The sequence below is a fragment of the Caretta caretta genome, chromosome 1 (assembly GCF_965140235.1).
Source record: "Caretta caretta isolate rCarCar2 chromosome 1, rCarCar1.hap1, whole genome shotgun sequence".
NCBI lineage: Eukaryota > Metazoa > Chordata > Testudines > Cheloniidae > Caretta > Caretta caretta.
Genome location: NC_134206.1, coordinates 315706496 through 315732531, shown reverse-complemented (window position 1 = coordinate 315732531; position 26036 = coordinate 315706496). Strand labels below are relative to the sequence as shown.

The window sequence follows — 26036 nt, the reverse complement described above, 5'->3', positions numbered from 1 at the left end:
CTGTAATACATATTAGCACTTCCAACCAAGGATGTCACAGCATTTTTTGAGACACTGAGGACCAGATTTTCAGCTGGAGTAAGTAAATCAGTGGAGCTATAAAAATAGAAAACTCAATCATAATGGTGGATTTAAATTATCCCCATATTGACTAGGTACAGGACAGGATGCAGAGATAAAGTTTCTAGACTTTCTAGACCTTCTTGGAGCAGCTAGCCCTGGAACCCACAAGGGGAGAGGCAATTCTTGATTTAGTCCTAAGCAGAGCACAGGATCTGATGCAAGAGGTGAATATAGTTGAACCGCTTGGTAATAGTAACCATAATATAATTAAACTAAACATCCTTCGGGGTGAGAAGAAATACCAGAGAAGCCCACCACAGTAACATATAACTTCAGAAAGGGGAACTACACAAAAATGAGGAAATTAAAAGGAACAGTAACAAGAGTGAAATGACTGAAAGCCGCAGGTAAACTTTAAAAAACACCGTAATAGAGGCTCAAATTAAATGTATACCCCAAAATTTAAAAAAAAATAGTAAGATGAACAAAAAGTGCCACCATGGCTAAAAAACAGAGTGAAAGTGGTGGTTAGAAGCAAAAAATAGAAAGGAGCATAAACTCTGGCAAGGAATAAATGGTCAGTTTTCAGAATAGAGAGAGGTAAATAGTGGTATCCCCCAGGGATCTGTACTGGGACATATTCATAAATGTTCAAAATATTCATAAATTATTTGAAAGAGGGGTAAACAGTGAGGTGACAAAGCGTGCAGATGATAACTTAACTTTCTTGAGTAATTTTGTAAGTCCAAAGCTGATTGAGAAGCATCACAAAGGGATCGAACAAAACTGGGTGACTGAGCAACAAAATGGTAGATGAAATTCAAATGTTGATAAATGAAAAGTAATGCACATTTGAAAACATAATCCCAACTATACATACAAAATGATATGGTCTAAATTTGATGTTGTCACTCAAGAAAGATCTTGGAGTCATTATGGATAGTTCTCTGAAAACATCCACTCAATATGCAGCGAGTCAAAAAGGCTAACAGAAAGTTAGGAACCATTAGGAAAGGGATAGCTAATAAGTAAGGCTATGTTTTAGTCCTGGGTATTTTTAGTAAAAGTCATGGACAGGTCATGGGCAGTAAACAAAAATTCACAGCCCATGACCTGTCCATGACTTTTACTATATACCCCTAACTAAAACTTGGGCAGGGGGCCACAGGTGCTGGGGGAAGTTGGATGGTTGGTAGGGCTGGCAGAGGCTCACTACCCGGCTCCGCATGTCCCTGCAGCTCCTAGGTGGCAGAGGAGCCATGGGGGCTTTGCACGCTACTCCTGCCACCAGCTCCGGCTGCACAGCTCCTATTGGCCAGGAACCGCAGCCAATGGGAGCTGCAGGCCAGAGGCATATGGGCACGGGCAGCACACGGAGCCCCCTAGTCCTTCCACTGCCTTGGAGCTGCAGGGCCATGCCAGTGGGAACCAGGGAGCCCCCCACCCCGAGGTAAGCATCCACACACACACTGCCCAACCCCCTGCCCCTAACCCTGAGTCCCCTCCCACACCCCTGAACTGCTGCTGCTGGCCCAAGGGCTGCCCAACTTGGGCAGCCCCTAAGCCAGCACTGCCCGCTGCAGAAGTCACAGAAATCCCAGAAAGTCACAAAATCCATGACTTCCATGACCTCCATGACAGACTTGCAGCCTTACTAATAAGACAGTAAATATCATAATGCCACTATATAAATCCAAGGTACACCTCCACCTTAAATACTAAATACAGTTCTGATCACCCCATCTCAAAAAAGGTATATTGGAATTGGAAAAGGTACAGAGAAGGGCAACAAAAATGATTAGGGGTATGGAACAGCATCCATATGAGGAGAGATTAATAAGAGTGGGACTGTTCAGCTTGGAAAAGAGATTACTACATGGGGGATGTGATAGAGGTCTATAAAATCATAACTGGTGTGGAGAAAGTGAGCGAGGGAGTGTTATTTACCCCTTCACATAATACAAGAATAAGGGGTCATCCAATGAAATTAATAAGCATCAGTTTAAAAACAAACAAATGAAGGTACTTTTTCACACAACTTACAGTCAACCTGTGAAACAGGATGTTGTGAAGGCCAAAACTATAACAAGGTTCAAAAAAGAATTAGGTAAGTTCACGGAGGATAGGTCCATCAATGGCTATTAGCCAAGATGGTCAAGGATGCAACTCCATGCTTAGGGCGTCCTTAAGCTTCTGACTGCCAGATGCTGGGACTGGACGACAAGTGATCCATCCCTTGAGAATTGCCCTGTTTTGTCCATTCCCACTGAAGCATCTGGCATTGGCCACCGTTGGAAGATAGGATATTGAACTAGATAGACCACTGGTTTGACCCCAAGTGGCCATTTTTATGTTCTTATGAGCTATGCCAAATTACACCAGCAAAGAATTTGGCCCTGAATAGTGATCCCTCACAATACTTCCGTGAAGTAGGTAGGTTATTTGAACCTATGGATATTAATTATAAATCTTTTCTGGAGTTCAAGTATGTATCACATTTATCAATCACATTAGCAAAAAGAAACAGAAGACCAATTACCTTCATACATCAGACATTTCCAGTATGGTTTATGTGCAGCTCTCACATTTTGTATAGACTCAACAGCACTACAAAAGACAAGTGATTAGCATCATCAGTTCAGATGAAAATATAGGGAAGGTTGCCAAGCTGAACATAAGACTCCGTTTCTGAAGTTTTTGCTAGAAAAACAAAGAGAAGGGCATGTTACTTGGAATGATTACTTGCAAGTGTCAGCCACAGAAAATGAAAGAGAATGTGTAGTGTTGTAGTCCTGGATCAGCTATCGACTGAGTACAGAGCTTGTTTGTGAGCAAGAGAGACACCAGATGTGCTCACTATACCATCCTTTAATGCTCTGCCCGCAGGTATGGCTGAGGTTAGCTTGAATAAGGTATTTCTCACACAGTGCAACCTAGAGGCTGAACAGTATAATACAATTTAGTGTTCCATTACACGAACACATTGCTGTCCGACAGGTTTCAGAGTAACAGCCGTGTTAGTCTGTATTCGCAAAAAGAAAAGGAGTACTTGTGGCACCTTAGAGACTAACCAATTTATTTGAGCATAAGCTTTCGTGAGCTACAGCTCACTTCATCGGATGCATACTGTGGAAACTGCAGAAGACATTATATACACAGAGACCATGAAACAGTACCTCCTCCCACCCCACTCTCCTGCTGGTAATAGCTTATCTAAAGTGATCACTCTCCTTACAATGTGTATGATAATCAAGGTGGGCCATTTCCAGCACAAATCCAGGTTTTCTCACCCCCCACCCCCCTTTCCAAAAACCACACCCACAAACTCACTCTCCCACTGGCTGTTATCATCTGGTATTGCCAGTCACGGCATTAGGAGTTCAGCTTTGACTGAGGTGGATGTCTATAGAGAAACGAGGCTTAAGGATAGAGATAGTAAAAAAAATTCCCCTCCTGAGTTCTTTCACCTTTTAAGCTTAATTGGAAATAATCCCAGAAAAGGAAAACAAAACCAGAAATACATGGATCATTTTGAAGTGGGAGCGATCAGAGTCAGAAAAATAATGCATTGTAGCAGCATATTAAAGCCCTGATTCAGCAAGGTATAATAAGCACATGCTTAACTGTCCCATTGATGGAACTATTCATGTGCTTAAGGCTAGGCATGTGCTTATGTATCTTTCTGAACTGGGGCCTAACTTCTTAATTTGCATTTATCAATATCATAATATTGTTTAATATTTTTGAGCATCAGGATTAAAAAAGTAAGGAATGAGCACTTTAATTATTTTCTGGAAATTGTAGCATTTTTAATGAAATGTTCTGTTTCCCACATTCAGGTTTTAAGGTAGTTTTCTTTACACTTTTAGGCTTGATGATACAAGTAGAAAAAATAATATGAAATGCCCATGTGACTTGATTTCTAGCTCACACTCCAATAGCTCCAGTTCAATGTACAATCAGCGTCTTTCATAAACAAGAAAAACAGACACATATAGCATGAAACAAAATATTTCTTGATCCATACCTTAAGCACGGTGCCATTTCTCCAGAGATCTGGGGGAGAGGGTCTCTAAGCAAAGTTTTTACAGTCATGCAGACTGATTCAGACAATGACTTCAAATGGTATCCACCCTAGGAAAATTAAACTATATTTTGTGCAATGCAAAGAACAAATACGTACTAAATAAACTGTCTGTAAAACGTGCTTGTAGAAAGTATATTTTTTCATTTAAAAATATTCTACATCCACCTTTTGAAATATGCCTGCATGTTAGCTAAATGGAAAGTAGGATCTAATGGCTAGTGCCATGGAAATAAATAGTCAGCTACAGTTTCTGTTTCAGTCTGAAAACACTTAGTCAGAAGCAACTTGTTAAAATACGTCATTGTGAAATGACACCAAAGAGCATAATATGGTTGGACTGCATTACTGGAAATCAGTTATGATCTTACAAAAAAAAATAAAATAAAATAAAAAATTGGGAAACTTGGGGTGAGATTCCGTACTGAGCCACTACAGGTACGTCTACACTGCAATTAAAAACCCACGGCTGGCCCTTGCCTCAGGCTCACAGGGCTCAGGCTAAGGGGCTGTTTAATTGCAGTGTAGATGTTTAGCCTGAGCTCTGGGACCCTCCCACCTTGCAGGATCCTAGAGTGCTTTCACAAGGGGACTCCTCACCCAGCTGGAACAAGGAATTTTAGGGCCCCTTTATACTGCTCTGGCCCCCTTACCCAACATAAAAGGGTCAGAATTGGGGGGGTGAGGATCTCACCCATGATGCTTTCATCTCTATTAAACTCATTTTCATCTGCAAGTATCTATTCTGATATACACCTTAGTGCTCAAAGATTGCAACACTGACACCTCTGGAGACTGAAATCCACTATTCATCCATTGACAGGTATAGAATGGTAAAAGACCAATGTATCATAGAACCATAGAATATCAGGGTTGGAAGGGACCTCAGGAGGTCATCTAGTCCAACCCCCTGCTCAAAGCAGGACCAATCGCCAACTAAATCATCCCAGCCAGGGCTTTGTCAAGCCTTACCTTAAAAATTTCTAAGGAAGGAGATTCCACCACCTCCCTAGGTAATGCATTCCAATGTTTCACCACCCTCCTAGTGAAAAAGTTTTTCCTAATATCCAACCTAAACCTCCCCCACTGCAACTTGAGACCACTACTCCTTGTTCTGTCATCTGCTACCACTGAGAACAGTCTAGATCCATCCTCTCTGGAACCCCCTTTCAGGTAGTTGAAAGCAGCTATCAAATCCCCCCTCATTCTTCTCTTCCGTAGACTAAACAATCCCAGTTCCCTCAGTCTCTCCTCATAAGTCATGTGTTCCAGTCCCCTAATCATTTTTGTTGCCCTCCGCTGGACTCTTTCCAATTTTTCCACATTCTTCTTGTAGTGTGGGGTCCAAAACTGGACACAGTACTCCAGATGAGACCTCACCAATGTCGAATAGAGGGGAACGATCACGTCCCTCGATCTGCTCGCAATGCCCCTACATATACATCCCAAAATGCCATTGGCCTTCTTGGCAACACGGGCACACTGTACATTAATTCTGATGTACAAGAGCCTTTTCCAGGTATTTTACTTTCCATGCCCTTTCAGTTCTTGGCCTCTCTGCTAAGACTAATGGATTGTAACTAGGGCCAGGCAATATCACAAATAGCATTTGTTAAAATTATGAGATGTGGCTGGCCTGATGGCCCATCAGAGGTGAGATACTTGGGTTGCAGCTGGTAAAGTGCTTCCTGCAGCCTGCTTATGGAGCAGCCATGGCATTAGCCTCAGAGGATAATGCTTGCTTCTGTCTTAGCTAGAAAGAAGGGACTGCAACTGTAACTTTGTAACAGGCAGAAGAGAGGAGGTTTAAAAGGAATAATTAAATGGAGAATGAGGATGAGAAATGGGTTCGCCTTAGGAGAGAAACCAGGCTTGGATGCCTTGAATGAGTAGTAATATCTCTACAAACTCAACATGCCCACAAGAGCCATCAGTTCTTTAGGATGCTGTCGAGAGGGCGAGTGTGAAGGATGCACCATGAAATGTTCAGAAAGATAAAATATTTTCTTAGTTAAAAAGATAGCTTTCAATAGCAGTAGGTCGTGTAGAGGTTTTTTAATAAATACAATGAGAAATCAATAAGGACTCCATTACTGGGTAAATATGTACTTGGGCAGATGACTTTAAAAGCTCTATTGGGGCAAGGTTTACTTGCAAAAATGTCCATAATGCAGCCTTGTTCTTAATGGATCTGATATGGTTCGGAGTAGCACTCCGGTTGCTGTGCACAAGCACTATGAACCCACATTGAAAGCTTTATTTTTTTAAATCCAAATATAAAATCATCATATAAATTCTCTCTCCATCAAAAGTGTAGACTACAAAATGTTAGTTTAAAAGAGATGCAGCTTTTTTACACACTCACAAGAGCACTGTAAAATCTTAACCATTCTTGCATTCCTGGTTCTCAAAAAAGACATTCTAGTAAAGTTTCACATGCATAGGGAAAGAATTTATTTTGCTGAGCTTTTTATTTCTAGTTTCAGGCTAGGGTGAGGCTCTTATACAGAGACCCTCCCCTCCAAAATGTACAAAAAAATGACACGTTTAAAGCTTTACCTCTAGAACTGCACACAGCCTTCCATTAGCTAACTGCATTAGGAAATGTGTAAGGTGGGCAAAACACTCTGGAGTAGCATTCATCTGACCCTAAAAACCAGGAAAATGTTAGAAAGAAATAGAAGCCTTGGTCAACAAAGCTGGTAACATAAGAACTGCTATAGTGGATCACCCATGGTCCACATAGCCCAGTATCCTGGTTCCAGCACCAGATATTTCAGACAAATGTGCAATATGTGGAAAAATCTGTACCTCCCCCCACCAACCCATAAATGTCTCAGCCTAATTCCTAAAAGTTCAAGATTATTTTCAGGCCTGAAACATGAGGTTTTATTCTTGGTCAAAGTGAAAAATCTATCTATCTATCAATAGCTGGACAATTAGGACATTTAAAATATAAGTATACTTTTAAAATAAAATTATGAATGAGAAAAGATGCAAAATCCTGTAAAATTGCTTACCTCCGGGTCACCAATTCCTGAATCATATCCAGAAGAGACCAGAATAAGTTCTGGAACAAACTAAGATAAAACAAAGATATGTTATATGGCATTTTTGCAATCCCTGGGCCCAGTCCTGTCAACTGGACTACACACATTACTCAGGAAAATTCTTTATTCAAGACTTAGCCTTTGTATTGTTTTCATTACAGCCTTTTACACTGAATATGTAAAAATAAAATCCTAACTCATTTCAATATTTCACTAGTCAGGCATCAATCATTCAGCCACTCCTTTCAGTAGAAACAATGGACCGACTGCATTTCAAATGCATACAGCATTCCTATACCTACAGATATTTATAAAAACACCACTTTAAAAAGTATTTAGAAAGGGTAACAGGTTCTTTTTTATTATTTTTATTCAAAAACTAGAACAAAAACATTACCTCAAAAGCCACTGGAAGCAACACATGGAAAAATGCAGCTAGATAATCTGAATTTCCCATTCCGACCTGCAAAACCAATGCATGAGATACGAAGCAGCTCTTTTTTCTGAGAAAGTAATGTGTTTATTTTCTAGGGGCCAGATCCACAAAAGATTTTAGGTGCTGTGATCCTAAGTATGCCTGTATTCACACCCTGCACACTACTGTAATAATCTTTGTACAAAATATGCCTTGTGTTGTATAATTTAAAAATTAATAACACACTGACTATTTATATTCTTGTGTGATATATGTATGCAGTGTATATTAAGAGTTATGGATATACGGTAGAATTATGACTAAAATGTGTTGAAATCAGGTATGTCGGGGGAGCTGGTAAACAGGAATGACTTACACAAAGCAATGTGTATTTGATTCTCTGACCAGCCCAGTATTCAGTTAAAGACAATGACGGTCCACTTTTAAATATTAGGTAACAAAGCTAACAAGTGGGGGAAGAGAGGGGAAAAGAGCACAGAGCTTCCTTCATCACCAGATTCCATGGTGATTTCCTCACAGCTTGAATAAACTTTACTTTGAGGGGTACCCTCAGAAGAATCTGTTTCAAAGTTTTAATGGTCTATAAGCACAGGGTGGCGAATCTCAAGTGATAAGCAACTGAATCAACTGAGTTTTATAAGACTGTAATATTGTATACAGTGTACAGAGGTCTCTTCTGGAAGCTAATGACACACTGGTGATTAATATAATTGGGAAAGGTATTTACTAACACTATATGAGGAAATATGGATACTTAAATGATATTATGCTTTAAAGTCTGTGGCCAAACAAGGTGAAACAGTTTCCCTCCCAGACAGGATAAAATGCAACTATTTACCTGTAAACTATTCTCCTGTAAATTAAGCATGTGGAATCAAAACAATGGAAGCCCATTTACATGCAGGGAGGTGGGAAGCCCACAGGAAGGGGAAAACAGCATGAGATCATCCCACCTCTTGAAACAAAATCACTGAACTTTGGAAGATATAAGCAAAGATAGAAGCCATCTTCGGCTTCCATCACTAGATGGACACAAGGGAACAGAGTTCTTGCAAGCTGAGAAAGATGGGTCCTTCAACCAAGGAGAAGTTGAAGTCTCTGGAATGTAGATGAGAAACCATCTTGAACAAAGCTTATACCTTGCTAGATTGAGTTTTAGATGTGTGTTTTTCACTTTTATTTGCTTGTAGCCCTTTCTAGGTGTATTCCTTCTACTTGGCATCACTGAACCGATGTCTTGTTGTTAATTAATTTGTTTTATTTTTTACTATAAACCAATTCAGTGCTGTGTTTAAAGGGAAAGCTGCATTTACTCAAGTTAAGTTAATAAGCTATGATGTGCTTGTCTGTCTTTAGAGAAACAAATGAAATTTATTATTTCTCTGCACTGTCCTGCTACTCTGAAACAGGTGAGGACTGGACATTGCAGAGCACACAGGCTTTGAGAAAATTTGGGATTGGGAATGTGTTGGGGTCACCTTGCTGGTTGTAACCGAGGCTGGTGGAAGACACAGTGGGGCTATAGACAGGCTGCTGGGGTCAGAGCTGCTGAACCAGGACTGTCTAGCGCACAGACACTTCAGGGTGTGACCTGCATGCTTGTAGGCTGCATGTTTGTAGGTGGTGAACATCCCAGGCTGGGAGCTACAGCAGCAAAGCACTGTAAGGCATGCAGGGTTTCAGGGAAAATGGTGACACAACTGCTCACTGGTCTGGATTGTATCCAGAATCCCATGTCCCAGTTTTAGGCACCACTGCAATCTGCAAAACCCCCACCTGGCTGCCACCTAACCCCACAGGTACCTAAATTCACTCAGTACCTAAACTTTTACTGTAAAAGTCCCGTAGGCAGGTAAGTTTCTGCCTCTAAGCATGCACACTGCTGCCTAAGACAGGCATCTGGATGCCTATCTCATGGCTAAGCCCCAGACCGATGCTCAAACCAGGAGAAGATAGATGGAGGAATGCTTATCCTACCTGAGTCCAGCACGCAAGCTCAGAGCATGCCTAACACTAACAAAATAGGCAGTGAGGACAATCTTTAGCCCAGTGGTTGGAGCACACACCTGGGATGTGGGAGACCCTGGTTCAATTCCTTCCTCTACCTGATGTAGAGAAGGGATTTGAAAAGGGATAATCACAGGGCTAAAGGTTATTAGGGAGCTTTCCTCCTCTTCCCTTCCATCTTGTGTGGAGTGAGACAGGCCCTACAAAATAGTTTAGGCACCTAAGTCACCTGACTCCAGGAAAAGGGTTTCCACAAGCAGAGACAGGTGCCTCTCTGCAGGCTGGACTTAGGTGCCTAACCTCTATAAGAGCGGAGGGACTTAGGACATCCCCCTCTTGTCAGCATCTCCCATTGGCCCGCCTAAAGTGCTGGCTTTTATGGATCCCATTCTCAGGTGCCTATCTCTCCCCAAGTGTTGTACAAAGGGGCTAAAATCCTAACTCAGGCTTTGTGGTTTTCAAGGTGCATAAAAGTTAAGCATTGCAATGCCTAAGTCCCTCTGTGGATCCAGGTCTCAGTTCCTTCAAGATTTTAGGGAAAGCCAGGAGCAACGGTTAAACAGGAGGAACAGAATACAAAGCTGGAGCCTTAGCTTTTAAGGCCCCAGTACAGCCATCCATCCCTATTCAGCAAAGTATGTAAGCATCCAATTTCAATGGGTCTTAAGCACGTGCTTAAGTTCTTTGCTGAAGAGGGATGGATTTCATCATGTGCTCAAATGCTGTACTGTACTGGGGCCTAACTAAATAACATACAGATAAAGGAAGGGGAATGTTTGAATTGGTGATAGATTGTTTAAATCATCACACTGGAAGTCATTTTCTCAGCAGACATTCCATTCACCAGAACGCGTGACCTCTGCCAAGTAATCAAGTCAATGCATTTCTCATAAAAAGTATTACTTCTAAAACTGCTAAGACAACATTGCCCTGAATGGTTTCAGAGGAACAGCCGTGTTAGTCTGTATTTGCAAAAAGAAAAGGAGTACTTGTGGCACCTTAGAGACTAACCAATTTATTTGAGCATGAGCTTTCGTGAGCTACAGCTCACTTCATCAGATGTTTACCGTGGAAACTGCAGCAGACTTTATATACACACAGACAAAGTTACTGAATTTCCACTTTTATGCTATCAAGCAACATTTACCTTATTCCAGGGTACATTTAAATTGAATCCTTTTCCTTTCCCCTGACCAACAGCATCATAATCAGATTCTCTGAGCAAGGGCCAGAACTGCTGATGTTCATAGCGATGCCAGGAGTAATAGAGAACGCTGAAAGAAAGAATAAACAAACCCAACTGAAACAAAAGTTATGAAGGATCTTTTCACATCTGACCCTCTCTGGCTCATTTCACAGAAAGCATGAAAATAGGCCTTAAGTAGCAAATATTCCTCATCTTTCTCTCCACTAATCTCTGAACAAACTGGCACCCACTTACTTGAAAAGCTCCGTATAGTCTAGCACAACAGTTAAATTCAGCTAGGGCACTTTTGCTGTAAGTTTCTGGCATAGACTCCTCTAGGGCCAGAGAAAAAGAATTTTCGAAAGAGGGGTTTTGCTGATGGGCTCAAAGTTTTTAGCTTTCAGAAAACAGCATAGACCAACTGTTCACTGAATATTTGGATAGTGGTGCGGAGAGAGCTTTTTATCAGCAAACAAAGGCAGCCACGGGGCTCATATTGTGTCAATTTTTCTAGAGTAGACTTACAAATTACTTTTAATTAGGTTTAAAGGTTTGTTTCGCTTTGTTTGACAAATGAGAATAAATAAATACAGTTTCAAAGAGAATGAAGTACCTAAAAGAATGAGAGTCATTTTGTAGGAATTTCCATTTTCAAAGTAAGAAGGGTTTTATTCTACAGAGAGGAGACCAAAAATAAACCAACTGGACATGCAAAAAAAAATTTACGAACCTGGGATCCTCTTCAAATACATATTGAATTCCTTGTCCATGGTGCACATCCCAGTCAACAATGAGAATTCTGCATGAATCAAGAGGAAATATTCACTAGAAGAACCACAGCAAACCATGTCAAGAGGATAGTAAGTAACAGACAGAGGAGAAGATTGTTAAAGGCACAAAAGCAATTTGGTGCCGAACGCCTATGGACTTTCAGTGGAAGTTAGGCACCTAACTGACATTTGTGCCTTTGAAAACCTACCCCAGAGACAAATATACACTAACCTCTGGAGACCATATCTTCTTTTGGCATACTGAGCTGCAATGGCAACATTATTAAACACACAGAATCCATTGGCTGCATTTCGCTGGCTGTGATGACCTGGAGGCCTGAAACAAAGCTTGACATGGTTACTCACTGTGAATGAACTTTGGCTGAAAAGTAATGTAACCCCTTCCTGGTTAGAGTGGCACTCTGTCCCCCTCTAGTGGTGGCTAGGCCAGCTATAGATTGATGACCCTGCTACAGCCATGGCTGAGGCCTATCTTTTAGCTCAGGCAGTAGAGGCTCATATATTTAGCTCAAGAGGTCTCATGTTTGATTCCTGCTGCCAGTACCCCTTAACAGAACTCCTAAGTACTTCATTACCTTACTAATGCCATTCCATTGCACACTTTTCCTGACATCACAGAATCCACCAGTTGCAAAGTTGCTCCTACTGCTAGTTTAGCACAGCGGTAAGTATTCTAAGAAAAAAAAAAATCCCATTATCATCATCAGCCACCCACCAGTTGGTTTAAACTAAATATAACTGACATGTTTTGCATCACTATAACAAATTATTTGAAGTGTTCCCTCCCTAGTGAAGTTGGAGTTGCATGAATGTAACTGAGAGCAGAATTTGACAATAGAAATTCAAGTGTGACTTTTACGAGAAATATTTGTGTATATCATGCACTGTTCTGAAGCATGAGCAATACACAGGCACAAATGGGAAGAATTATGGGAGGAAAGTGTTGGCCTTAACTATCAGTCTCCTTAGTTTTATTAGTTTAAGTTAAAATCCAGAACTATACTTCAATCGGGTGGTGTGGTTAGAGAGCAGAAGCTGTGGAGCTGTTACAAGTATCAGTGTAGTAATTTTAACTGACAAACGTAAGTACCTTGTGAAAAAAACGACAAGTATATTTAAACAAAAGAAAAAAAGTTGGCTATTTTAATTCCAGCTATAAAAAATGGGCTTCTAACGCAACAGTACAAACACTTATATAAATGGCCATGCCCACGTACCGGATGAAAGTAAACAGCATCATAATTTCCTGAGACTCTTCGGAGTTCTTCTTCATTCATTGTCTGGGTGCTCTTTACAACTTCCAAGTATTCTGAACTTTAATAAAAAAAAAAAAAAAAAAGAGAAGCCAGGTTAACTGACCTCAGATATGGCCTGAAAAATCTCTACTAATGCAAAGAGAAAACAAAAGACTACGTGATAATATGAGAGGTTGGTGGTAGCATGTGAGACCTAGCTTCAGAATGTCAACCCCCCATATCCGGTGGTGTTCCGGGGATCAAAACCGAGATGTTAGGTCATATGAGAGCGTGACAACTATCATTTCTACTAGCAACCTGTCTGAGCAGAACCAAGTGTGGTTTGCAGTGTTGTTCAGTTTGGAGACTGCTATCAGCCCCCAAGGAGGCCACTCATTTAGGCTGTGTACACTTATGGTGGCGTGTACCTATGTAGCTACATGCTGCAGTAAAAGACAGGCTACTTGTCACTGTGGTGTGTAACCACACGTCACAGTGAAAGGTTCTGGCAGGGGAAGGCAGTGGTGAAAGGCTCTGGCAGTGAGGAGGCAGTGGGATCCTACACTGCTAACAATAGCAGTGTAGCAGGTGGGGGAGACTGCTTGGGTGTAGAGAGCCTGTATAGGGCATGCACCCTGGGATTCAGGTGTGTTGGGCATTTCATTCCACTCTACTCACCGAAGCCATACCTCATTGTTTCCAGTTGTGTTTACATCTGTGCTAGCTGGGCATGCAACATCTGTACTCTACACCCTTACTGTCCAAAGGAGAGATTGTCCCTTTGTAATCTGCCCTGAGTAAAGAGCAATGCAGAGATGCTGTGCCTCAAGAGTTGATGAGGGAATGATATTATGATTCTGAGAGTCACAGTTCAGTCCCAAATTCTCCCCTTGCTCCATGGAAGAAGTAATTTAAATCAGCCCTTTATCAAGTTTATATTTTTTGCATCGCCACACTGGCTCAATTGTGCTGGCATTGGAAGTGCATTGGAAGGGCAGAATCAATGTTCTAACCATTGTCTGTCCCTGCCCCTCCTGGTCCAACTGCATGGGAATGGCATCCCAGTGGAACCTGTTCTGTCCTCCACTCTGTGACTTAGGATATGATGCATCTTACACCCTGCCTGCTTACTCTCATGTGGGGTCATGCAACACAAGCCACAGTCTCACTCCAGGTAGAAGACAGACACAGTAATGGCAGCTGCCTAATAGGAACAGATGTAAAAGAGTGGCTCCAAATGAAGAGGTTCGCAAGAACTAAGGAGTAGGATCCAAATTCACTGTATTTAAAAAAAGAAAAAGAAAAAGAAAAAAGAAAAGAAAGAGAGCTAACTTAAACCCATAGGCACCAGGTGTGAACAACACATACAAAACATTTCAACATAAATAATTATTAACTAGCTCTTATACAGCACCTTTATAAAGGAGGTCAGTATCCTTGTCCCCGTGAGGCACAGGGAAGGGAACTGACTTGCTCAAGGACACCCAGCAGGCCAATGGCAGACCTAGAAATAGAACCCAGGTCTCTTGAGTCCCAATCCATTGCGGTATCCTCTAGGAAGAGTAAGAACTTTACATGTCTTTTGAGGGAGGCAGGTGGCAGAGTGGGTCACCCTGGGACCTCTTTTGGGCCTGATTTTCTACATGCGTGGGCACCGATCCAGATCACAAATAAAATTGAACTTGGTGGTTTCATCCTAATGTACAATCAACACTTGCCCATACTGAAAAACCACTACACAACATGCCACAATTAAGTTTGGGCCAGGGCTACAGCCAGAGCCTTCTGATTTCAGGAATCCCATCTCTGGGGCACCCTCTCTGAGTATGTATGCCACAGTCCCTCTGGGCCCAGGGCCTTCTGCAGAATTAAATACAATGCCTTTCTATTTGATTCAATTTATCTTAGATAATTTCCCCTCAACATCTCTTCCTATTTGATTTACACAAATCCCCATTTTTCCTGTGTTCACTTTTCTGGCAAAGTTGGACCAGTTTTGTTTAAAGATTACTTTTAAAGTTTTACAAGTACAGAGCCTCAGTTGTATGCAGTTAGTGCTGGATACAATTGGCAATCTCTGCTCAAAAGAAGCCCAGAATAGGAAAACCAAGAAAATTGTCAGACAGGATTTAGGGGCATTACAGACTTGTGCAGGGAAGTTTGTTCAGCACCTGCCCCCACTACACCTAGATCTAGCCAGTCTTTCATTTTGGGCCTGATCCATTACCCACTGATATCAGGGGGAATCCTTCAATTGGTTTCACTGAGCTTTGGGTCAGGACCTTTCATAGCAGCAAAATATATGAACAGTTTTTGTAAAGATCAAATAGGATCCAGGTGATTAAATTAACATTATACTTGATATCACACCTGTGAACCAACATGATCTCTTCTTCCGTTCCTTCCCTGACAGGTACATGGACACATCTTTCCAAAAGATGATAACGTTTAAGTTGCTCATAGGAAGATAACAATCTTTCCGGCACTTCAATATCACACTCAGGGCTACAAATAAACAAAAATTATCTTGTTACAATACAATATCAACAAGTCTTATTATAAATCCTCTTCAGGGATGCTTAGGCACAAATATTTCATTGTGAAAAGATTCATTTTTCTTGTAGGGGTGAATAAGAGAAAAAAGATCTTTGAAAACTTTCCAGTTTGTGGAATTGGGGAGGTGGGGGAACAACAAACATTTTTTGGTTATAAAAATGCATGAGTAAGAAGAAATTTTATGTGGCTCTTTAAAAACATCAGGAGTGCAACCAACAAAGAACGAAGCCAAAATAAAATAAATAAATAGAGAGAGAGAGCACGCCCTAAAATAAAGAAGGCAGGAGTATTCAAATGAAAAGAGTATCAGAGATAAATAATGCTCAAGGCCAGCAAAGAAAAAAGGGATTTACAGCAGAATTCTACTTTGATCAAAAGCCGTAAAAATAAAAGAAACTCTCTGGGTCCCAAGAAAATGCAGCTCACAAAATGGAAATCAGGGCCATCCATCAACTCTTGTACACAACATTTCTAGAAACACTCTAATAACGGTTTGTTCATTGAAAATGCAGCAAACCTGCAGCTGACTTACTTATCCCAAAGTAGTTTGTAACTTGTCATTTCATCATCGTAAATCAAAGCTGTTCCTGAAGCCATTGCTAAAACAAAACAAAACAGACATCCCAAGATACATTTCTGCATATTCAGGCAGAAAACAAAAATTACAAAAAAAGGATTGAACTGTTCATACATCATCTTATCCTGTGTAATCTATTTTGGGGATGAATGCCCACATTACAGAGGCAACAATACAAAGCAGAGGCAGTGATCCAGAAACTGGAGCACAAAGAAAAGGAGTACTAGTGGCACCTTAGAGACTAACCAATTTATTTGAGCATAAGCTTTCATGAGCTACAGCTCACTTCAGGCCCTGCAATTGTCTGAATATGCAGCAAGCCAACATTGTTGGCCATTAGAGCACTAGACTTTCTCTGTTATCCAAACTGTAACATTGTGCTACATACCTATCTGTCAGGGCTGGTCTGAATGTATGTTTGTGAAGTATTGGGTAATCCTCAGACTGGTGAAACCAAAGTGTTATTATTTATACCATAGTCATTACAGTTATAATAAATTGATCACATTAACCTTTATCAGGTTTACTTTTAGAAGGATGGGTCTTATGGATATAAAAAGAAATTCATTTTAAAAACGGATATAAAGTGACAAAAGCAAATTCAAATGCAAAACAATAAACTGGTGTCATCAAAGGCAAGGACCAGAGATCAGCCAGTGGGATGTTAATATGTAACCTGGAACTGCCCAGATCAGCTCAGCTTTCCAGTTCAGTCTCATATCAGTTTATTTTATAACTTCTAAACTACAAAGCCGTTTCCCTATTATTTAAATAGCTCGCGTGTTTGCAGCAGGACCAATCGCAAAATCAGATCATCCAGTCAGCCCACCCTCAGCAGTAAAAATAATCCCAAGAGCGAGTTGTCTGAACACTTGGGTTACGGTGTGAGAGCGCTGACACTTCACTAGCGTCCCGAGCTCAGTGGCGCCCCGCAAAGGGCCGTGAGACCCCTTGGCTCAGCAGTGCAAACACATAAAAAAGAAGCTGGGGGAGAGGGTATGAGAATGCATCAGTCCTGCAGGCAGCCAACCACCCCGGGGGCGGAATAAAGGCGGGGGTAGGGGAATAAAAGACGGTGCAAACTGCGGGAGGGGGAGGCCATGCACTTCTCATTCCCTCCCTGGGCTGTGCGGGGGCGATAAAGGGCTTCAGGCTACCGCCCCTCGGGGGAGGAGAGGGGCGGGTGCAAAGGAGAAGCGGGAAGGTGACTGTATCTTTGCTCTGAGCGGGGGCCCTACCTGGGTTGTCTTTGCGCCGCTGCTACGGCGCGGCCCCTTTGTCTTCGCTTCCTGTTTCCTTTGCCAGCCCGTGAACCCGGAGCGAAACCCCCAACCTGCTGCACCTCCCTCCTCCGTCCTTCCCATTTAAGTGGCTCACGTGACCGATCTCTGAGGGAGGAGTCAAATGGTCGGGCACGCACGTGTGTGTGTGTGTGTGTGTGTGTGTGAGTGAGAGAGAGAGAGGACTAGGACTAGGGGTGCAGAGCACGGTGTGTGCGCGGGGTTCGCGTGGCTGGGCTCTGGAGGCAGGGAACTCTGCGTGTGACGGACAGGGCAGTGTGAGTGGGTTGGGGTGGGAGGACACTGTGTGTGTGTGTGTGTAAGGGACAAGGGTGGCTGGGCACTATGTGTGTGTGTGTGAACCTCACTGAGGAAACTTGAAGGGCCTGGTTCTCATTACACGAAGGCCACATTACACCTCTCTCGTGTGTAAAGAGGTCTTATGGTGGGTACATGTGTAAGTTATATCCATTCTGAGGCCCCCTTACACTGTGTAAAGTAGACTTAGTCCTGCTCTGCACCTGAAACCTAGCTACGTCGCTCAGGGGTGGGAAAAATTCACATCCTCAGAGACTGTCCGCTGACCTAAAACCCAGTATAGACACTGGTAAATCAATAGAAGAATTCTCGCTTGGCCCTCGCTACCACCTCTCAAGGTAAAAATCCCTTCCATCGCTGTAGCAAATGTTTGCACTATAGCACTACAGTGGCACAGTTGCCACGCTGCAGCTATTCCGCTGTAGCACTTGTAGTGTAGACATATTGTTAGTGCAAATTGGCATCAGCCCCTTTGTTAGGGATTGTTTTGAATGTGTTTTCCAGGCCAGTCTTTGTTACACTCCCAGTCAGGGACAGTTTAAAACAGGAGTATTTTATTAAACTTTTGCCATAATCCAACAAAACCCTTCAACCTAAATCCTGACTAAATTCCCCAATATAAAGGTAAATAAAACTAAACTAAGGAAATAACTCCTTTTATTTTTATAGGTTTCAGAGTAGCAGCCATGTTAGTCTGTATTCGCAAAAAGAAAAGGAGTACTTGTGGCACCTTAGAGACTAACCAATTTATTTGAGCATGAGCTTTCGTGAGCTACAGCTCACTTCATCGGAAGCATTCAGTGGAAATTTATTTTTATAAAGAACCATGAATCTAATTCCCTGTGGATCATACTCAAAGTGTACCTTTTAGTATGATCAAAACCAGGTTAGTGATGTTGCTGACCATTCTGACAGGTATTGTGCTTCTAGAATGGGTCACCCACTGCTGGGTGTGAATGTTACCATGAAGAGAGCCTTTTAATGTGACCTTTATGGGAGAGTTGGTACTTGTATAAGCACTGACAGAATTCTTTAAATATTTACCATTTTACCACCAGAGATTGACACACAAGCCACAGGACAGAATGACCTGAGCTTTTCAACTACATGCTTTTTTAAGCAGTTGCTTCATTATACAACACAGCTTTAAAATAGGTTGTTTCAGCTTCTGGATATTTCTCAATCTGTATTAGTTTTCCAGTCCATAACAGCAAACTACGGGCTGGCTCTGGTTCAAATGCATGTATATAAGAACATAAGAACGGCCATACTGGGTCAGAACAAAGGTCCATCTAGCCAAGTATCCTGTCTTCCAACGGTGGCCAATGCCAGGTGCCCCAGGGGGAATGAACAGAACAAGTGATCCATTCCCTGTTGCCCATTCCCAGCTTCTAGCAAAAAGAGGTTAGGGATACCATCCCTGCCCATCCTGGCTAATAGCCACTGATGGACCTACCCTCCATGAATTTATCTTTTTCTTTTTTGACCCCTGTTATAGTCTTGGCCTTCACAACTTCCTCTGGAAAATGATTTACATTTAATTAATGTCAATGGGAATTGTGGCCACCAATCTAACGAAGAGGATTTGTTCCAGTAACAACACTACTCAATTCATAACAAGAGTTCCACAATATATATACAGAAACCCCTATGCCATATGGATTTTAATTATTAGAAAAGATTCATATTGGGGCCTATCTGCACTACTTGAATAAACATGCTTGTACACAACTCTCTGCTATGAATAGGGGACACTGTTATAACCATTTAAATACAGTTTTTTATTACCTGTATGGATGGGAAAACAGCTCTAAAATATTGAAATAAAAAGAAAACGGTACAGAGTTTAGGCATAGAAGTTTCTGGTTATCAGGGAATATCTGATTCAGTCCCATATTTTCTTGTCCTCATTGGTAAGAAGAAGCCATGTTGTTACTATTGGCCTTAGGCAAAGAGTGGGACTCCATGGTGCTGGGAACTGAGCAACATGGAACAGAAGACAGTCCCTGCCCCCGAGAGCTTACAGTTCGCAATGAGCTCTGCAAGGGTAGACTCAATCAAAGAGTTTATTAAAGGATTGGGGTCTAACTAAGGACAAGATGTGACAGGTGAGAATAGGATATAATGGTGGGAGGAGAGAAGCCAAGAAGCCAGGGCTAACAGTGTTAGGAACACAAGGTTGTATATATTAGCTAAGTGTAAGCTAGATTTTTAAATTTTTGTATGTAAGTGAACAAGAGGGTGATTAATGAATCACTAAAAGCTATGTAAAAAGAAAAGGAGTACTTGTGGCACCTTAGAGACTAACCAATTTATTTGAGCATGAGCTTTCGTGAGCTAGTGAGCTGTAGCTCACGAAAGCTCATGCTCAAATAAATTGGTTAGTCTCTAAGGTGCCACAAGTACTCCTTTTCTTTTTGCGAATACAGACTAACACGGCTGTTCCTCTGAAACCTAAAAGCTATGTGCTTAGTTTTAATAAGGATGCCCTGGAGCATGGTAGAGAATCATGTTCTAGTTGGTGTAGTTGGGACCTTAGGACCTTGCTTTAAAAATCCAGATGCTTTTTTAAACTTTTTAAATATACAGATACAACAGGTAGCATATTACTGGTGTAGCTGATAATTTATGCAGTAGCTATTACATGTTTTTGTGCTGATTATACATCTTTATGAAATTAGTTCTTATGTGTTTGAAATTAAATTGAGCCCAATCCATCACCACTGTGTTTTAAGATCAGCACAGGCATACTACAACTGAAGATGCTAATTACAATAATTTGGGCAGTATAATGTTTTACATTTCTTGAATATTATCAGTGTCTTTTGCAGTTGTCTTAGTCCCATGTAATTCCCAGAGACAGCTTGTAAAGCACCTGGGTTGATTTTTTTAAAGTAACTAATGTTTTATTTGAGTTAATAAAATGAAAACAGATTAGATACATTCAGTAGAGTTCTGATTCAGATTCCAGTAGGAGTGTACACTTTTTCAAAATGATCACACACGATCAAGAAAGTACTTTTTCAAAACCTGTACTTGTCTTATGCTTTAAAATATTAATACTATGTTATTGTAAGTAATTGTAATTGTAAGTTATTGTAATGCTACCCATTATAAAATAAAACTAGCCACCCCAACCATGTCCTTCTGAGGCACTCAAACTGATGTTTGTTTGACAGAAAAGGAAACCATTTTGTCCATATAGAAATGTCCAGTAGAGGGCCACCTTCTTTTAAAACACTCCATCAATGTAAGAAATTAAGTAGATTAGTGTAGATGTAGGCCAAATTTTATCAAAGCAGGTGCCTAAAATTAGGCACCTAAAACCACAGTTAGGGCATGTGAAAGTCAATACTGAGATATTACAGTGATGGGCAATACAGAAAACTTAAGAAATTGTAGACAGACAGATTTTCAGAGGTGCTGAGCACCTCAAACAGCATTAGAAGCATTCATTGTTATGATTTGCACAAGAAAGTGTTTTATGACAGTGTTATACATATTATGCAAGATTTTTCACAATAATCTGAGGATACACATTTATACATGCTGGGCCAAAGTGGCTGGAACACCATTTACCACACAGAAATTATGTCCACTTACACCCAAGTTGAATTCAACCTGTTATAACATATTTTTAAAAAATTACATTAAGACTTTACATTGCATTTATAATACATTTCTATTTACAAGACTGCATTGGTATGAGGAGAGTAGTCACCTTTTACATGTATCAGGGATCATAAGATAAATATTTATAAACATTTATGGTGTTTCCACTTCCGTGTGGCCAAAGTTAGCTGGGAGTCCCTCCTCTGCCAGCGGTAAATTTGGTTTACTAAAACGGTACCTTCCTCAATATTCCCCACAATGAGATACACCATGGGGCGGTAGGTCTGGGTCATCCTCTGAGTACAATTTTCATTCATAAGCAACCACTGTTGTATCATGTTCCGAGTATCATAAGGCAAGAGCAAACCCTGGTTGATGAATTCCACCTGGCATTCAATATTATACTCCTGATCACCAGAAACTGTTCTCTTTTTGGACAGCTTTACCTTTACCGCTAGGGAGAAAAAAACACATAAGTTGCTTTAACTGTTTAAGTGTAGCAAGGAATACTGCCTAATGAGCAGTGGAGGAATCCATAGTGAATTCTACAGTATAAGTATTAGGTCATACCTTTGTTTTGGGTCATTGCCATAGATTATGGTAGTATTTTTTTAAAGAGGGACATAGATAAGAGAAGTTTTTCACTGAATCACACAACCAGGAAAATGTAACATTCTCACAAAGATCACTGTCATATATCTTTAGTGACACTGCATGTGTCTAACTACTAGGGTGACCAGATGTTCCAGCACCCTGGTATCATTCCAGCTTTGTAGGGCAACCCAGGTATCCCAGCTGGTCCTATGGAAATTGTGACTTTGTCCATTTTTCAGCAGAATCAACCAACAAAATATCTGGCTACTGCTGCCTGCTCTTTGCTCCACCTTCTTTATAGTTCTTCCCTTTCTCAGTAAAGCTTCCCATCCAGCTATTTCCCCAGATCCAACTGCATCATTGCGTTTCCATGCCCACTTCTCCTAAGGCCTGGTCCAAAGTCAACTGAAATCAATGAAAGTCTTAGCATTGACTTCTGTGGGTTCTGGAAGAGGCTTCTAGCTGTAATCTCAAAGTATTGTCAGTGGAAGCCCAACGAGGCAGCAGCCAGAACTTTCAAACCCTCATCAGGTAAGACTTTTTTTTTAATGTTAGCATTTGCTGAATCTTGCTTTGTGTGGTTAACAGGAATAATGCACAAGTACACATTCAGTAAGGAACTTTCCTCTTTTAATGTCAAACAGCCAAGTGCCTCAGCTTTCTTTTGGTTTTAACTGCCAATAAAAGCCACTTCACTCCTTTGCCTGCAGATTTCAGAGTAGCAGCCTTGTTAATCTGTATTTGCAAAAAGAAAAGGAGTACTTGTGGCACGTTAGAGACTAACAAATTTATTTGAGCATAATGCATCCGATGAAGTGAGCTGTAGCTCACAAAAGCTTATAAAGCTCAAATAAATTTGTTAGTCTCTAAGGTGCCACAAGTATTCCTTTTTGCCACAGATGTTATCCATAAAGTACACTGTAGTACAGCAAATTAGACTAGAACAAAAAAGCCACTTGGTTATAAAATAGACAATAAGGCAACCTCATCATTCAAACGAAATCAGCGTGGAGCCTATTTGTATATTGTTTATAGGGGAAAGAACTTCCAGAAGATATTGGCTTGGGGCTAAATCCTGAGACACACACACACACACACACACACACACACAGAGACATCACAGACTGCCAATTATATTAGAGAGTTTTTGAATACATCTGAAGTGATAAAGTGTGTCCACTATTCAGGAATCAAAAATACTGGTGTCTCTAATTGTACATATATTAACAAGAACTTACCAAAATTATTGGCACAGAAAACATCAAGTACTCTTTTCTGTGTAAAGAATTCCTCCACTGCTGGGCAGGTCTGGCATATAGGCTTTGGCAATTCTGGTAAGAAATATTAAAGTCTTGTTATTGTTTTGTCCGCTGTCTGAATTTAGAGCCAATGAAAGGTGCAAGAGTGACAGGCCTGAAGAGTAACATTCTCCACTTAACCACAGACCAGGTGTGATGTAGGCAAGCTTCCAGACAGTGCTCTGAAAATGGGCCCCTTCTATGGATGAAAAAGGGGTTCATTTTCCATGCCCTTTCACATTGCTTGCTAAGAGTGACAAGGGTATCAATTTGTACCATTTATGGCATGTGTATTGGAGTAATTCTATTGGTGATGCTATGCTAAATTCACGAGAAGGAAGATCTTGTGGTTAAGGCATTGGGCTAGGGCTCCGGAAATAGTATTGGTTCTGCCACAGGCTTCCTGTCTGAGCTTGGGCGAGTCATTTATGGCCAGATTTCCAAAGGTGACTTCAATAGGAGCTGCTGAGTGCTAAAATCTGGGCATTAATCTCTCTGTGCCTAAGTTTCCCAGCACTAAAATGGGAATCCTTCCCTACCTCACAGAGCTGTTGTGAGGACAAATTTATTGTGTATATGAAGTACTCAAATACATGGTGATGAGGGCCATAGACACTCCTATCAGTAAATAAATAAAATACATTGAGCTCTGTAGATACCGTGGTGATTATGCTGCATATATGCATGATTGTATTAGCCTTCCTCCTGCCATCTGACCATCCTTCCTTGACTACAGTGCAGTTATACTGATTATACCAATTAAAATCTGGCCCAGTTTACACTGAAGGTGTTCAGCACTTCACAGGATCGGGTGCAAAATGGATCTGAATGCATGCACAATAAATGTGCACCCAAGGAAATGACTGTTTACAAAAGAGACTGTTTTTGAAATTTGTCCGGCAAGTTGTATTTGATTGATTCTGTACACTTGATTTTAAAACAGCTCACAGCCAATCCGACCCATCTACTCCATCTACCTTTATGAATATGTTTGTATTCTTTGCTAAGAGATGCTAAACACATGTCCTCATCAGCAGGGAAACGATCACAGTACAAACTGTCAGGCCAAGCCAGTCCATGGCAGAGGAGCACAGGAGCACAGCTGTCACGAACAGCGACACACATACTCCTGCAAGGATGGATGAAGCTGTGAAAAAATAAAAATCAGGTCCAACCAGTTAAATTTATTGGAAGTCAGTGACAATAGTGATTATTCCTACAGTAAATTCTGTACAGAGTTGTGAAAGTCTTTCTTATATGTCAGGGTTTAACATCCTCAGTCTTCATCAGTGATGCAAGTCCACACAGACAGAGGGTGCTGCTGGGGGTTCTGTATCTGGGCCTTGGGCTGGCTTTTAGAAGTCATACATTGTTTTAAGAAAAATACCTGTACGTCATTTTTGATAGGCACTCAATAAGGGCCTACTTCTATGTCCAATAAGTGATTTCAGCAGTAATTAGATTGGGCCCTAAATTATTAATATGAATAACACTGCAATCAAACGAAATAAAACCCAACATTGTTTGATCACAACTCTCTCTTTTTTTACATCATGACCAACGTTTAAGTAGAACACTTCTTGTGTGGAATTTTTTCCTGGAACAGGCAGGCAAAAGAAAGGTTAATAAATATTCTTCAGCAAAAGAGAAACGGGCTGAGAATTATCTTCATTTTAAGATTTAACAACATACATTCAGATTGATATCTATTCAGGTACACAAGGCAGAATTTTAGAACGTGACATAGTACTTACGTATCTAAACAGACTGGCGCAAACAGAGAGCACAGAAATGTCCTTGCATGAGGGTGGCAGCCAGTTTGCACAAAGTGCTGCCATTCAGCAGATTTTGGAATAACCTCTGCCATACTTGTGTGTCCCATCAGGTTGGGAAGCCTCATTTCAGAATAACCAATGCTGTGGCACATGCCCATCTCCATAGGTATCGTTACACATTTAGTGGATAATCCGATGTCAAAACCCATTGTCAATCCTAGGAAGCCACTCAGAGCAAAGAGCATCTCTGCTGTAGGAAACATCTTTGTGTGACTCCTGAGTTGCTAAATATGGGGTTGTCAAGTCCTTCTGCAGTGTTCAGACACACAAGCCTTGTGGTTTATATACACCATGAGCTCACTGCCCCATTCGTTATCAACAGCTTATCAAAACACTCAAGACAAGACCTGGGCTTATTGCCCATTCAAGTGATTGTTGTGATAACCAGGGAGGTGGAGACGATGACTTTAAATGCAAAAATTTACATATGGGATTTCATGAGTCTGAAAATGTCAGTGCTGCAGCAAACTATGTGGCATATTAAATTGTGACACATGGTAGTTTTGCTATGTGCCTGCTAAATCGAATTAAGTGACCCCTAGAAAAGTACTTGACAGACAGGCTGTCTCCTGGGGTTGGTGTGTCTCTTTTGTTGTCAGACATTGCTGATTTGGCAGAAAAAAACAGCTCAGATTGACTTATCAAGTGAAAATGTTTTGCTTTTGGTAATTGCACCATGTCTCTTGCACTGTTTTACAACTTCAAGAGGCACTTTCTTTATGTGGTCAAGTACTACAAAGGAGACAGCTTTCTGTTAGTAAAAGAATATTCTGTCTGGAAACTTCTGTTAGGTCCCAATCCCATGAAGCGTTAAGTATTTCAGTAAGAGTCACAGAACTGAGTGCTTATGGAATTTACTGTATTGTCTCATTCATTAGGATATCCAGAGGCAGGGTTATATATTTAGCTTTGGAATTCTCATCTTTCATTGACTAGATTAGCAGAAGGTATATTCAAGTTCAGAGGTGGGAGAAGTTTTTCTAAGTGGATAGTATAGGACCATATTCTGGCTTCAGCTACAGTCATCTATGTCAACATACACTTACACAAAGCCAGAATATTGCTTATAATTGGTACAGGACTTTGGGAGTCTTTGAGATGAAAGATGGTACAC

At 41.0% G+C, this 26036-nt stretch overlaps 2 protein-coding genes across 10 annotated transcripts in view; both read right to left on the bottom strand.

The window, feature by feature from the left end:
* Window positions 1-17362, bottom strand: part of HDAC10 (histone deacetylase 10) — a 36511-nt gene extending 19149 nt beyond the window's left edge. For 4 of the 9 annotated variants that reach the window (XM_048836867.2, XM_048836868.2, XM_048836873.2 and 1 more), the window contains exons 1-13: window positions 17224-17362; window positions 15941-16007; window positions 15223-15357; window positions 12835-12931; window positions 12193-12290; window positions 11829-11933; window positions 11557-11625; window positions 10788-10914; window positions 7595-7660; window positions 7168-7227; window positions 6707-6796; window positions 4091-4197; window positions 2603-2670 (exon numbers count right to left, since the gene is read on the bottom strand). In XM_048836867.2, coding sequence (XP_048692824.1) covers window positions 2603-2670; window positions 4091-4197; window positions 6707-6796; window positions 7168-7227; window positions 7595-7660; window positions 10788-10914; window positions 11557-11625; window positions 11829-11933; window positions 12193-12290; window positions 12835-12931; window positions 15223-15357; window positions 15941-16005 — 1087 coding nt within the window. In that variant the 5' untranslated portion in view covers window positions 16006-16007; window positions 17224-17362. Of the gene's footprint in view, window positions 1-2602; window positions 2671-4090; window positions 4198-6706; window positions 6797-7167; window positions 7228-7594; window positions 7661-10787; window positions 10915-11556; window positions 11626-11828; window positions 11934-12192; window positions 12291-12834; window positions 12932-13983; window positions 14218-14266; window positions 14406-15222; window positions 15358-15940; window positions 16008-17223 lie in introns of those variants that run through there. The other 5 variants (XM_048836874.2, XM_048836876.2, XM_048836869.2 and 2 more) reach the window with 5 other exon arrangements.
* A 3917-nt stretch (window positions 17363-21279) lies between these two features.
* Window positions 21280-25132, bottom strand: LOC125630658 (secreted frizzled-related protein 2-like). The gene is made up of 4 exons (XM_048836883.1): window positions 24842-25132; window positions 24065-24234; window positions 23028-23120; window positions 21280-21649 (listed from the first exon to the last, which is right to left on the bottom strand). The coding sequence occupies exons 1-4, from the start codon at window positions 25123-25125 to the stop codon at window positions 21339-21341; spliced, it is 858 nt and encodes a 285-aa protein (XP_048692840.1). The 5' UTR covers window positions 25126-25132; the 3' UTR covers window positions 21280-21338.
* Window positions 25133-26036: the final 904 nt, after the last annotated feature.

Excerpts from the sequence above, each read along its gene's own strand:
- LOC125630658 (XM_048836883.1), bottom strand. The coding sequence starts at position 25,125 with ATGTTTCCTACAGCAGAGATGCTCTTTGCTCTGAGTGGCTTCCTAGGA. Across the intron at positions 23,121-24,064 it reads ATACAAACATATTCATAAAG|AATTGCCAAAGCCTATATGC; the intron begins GTAGATGGAGTA and ends ATTTCTTACCAG. Across the intron at positions 21,650-23,027 it reads TTTCTGTGCCAATAATTTTG|CGGTAAAGGTAAAGCTGTCC; the intron begins GTAAGTTCTTGT and ends TTTTCTCCCTAG.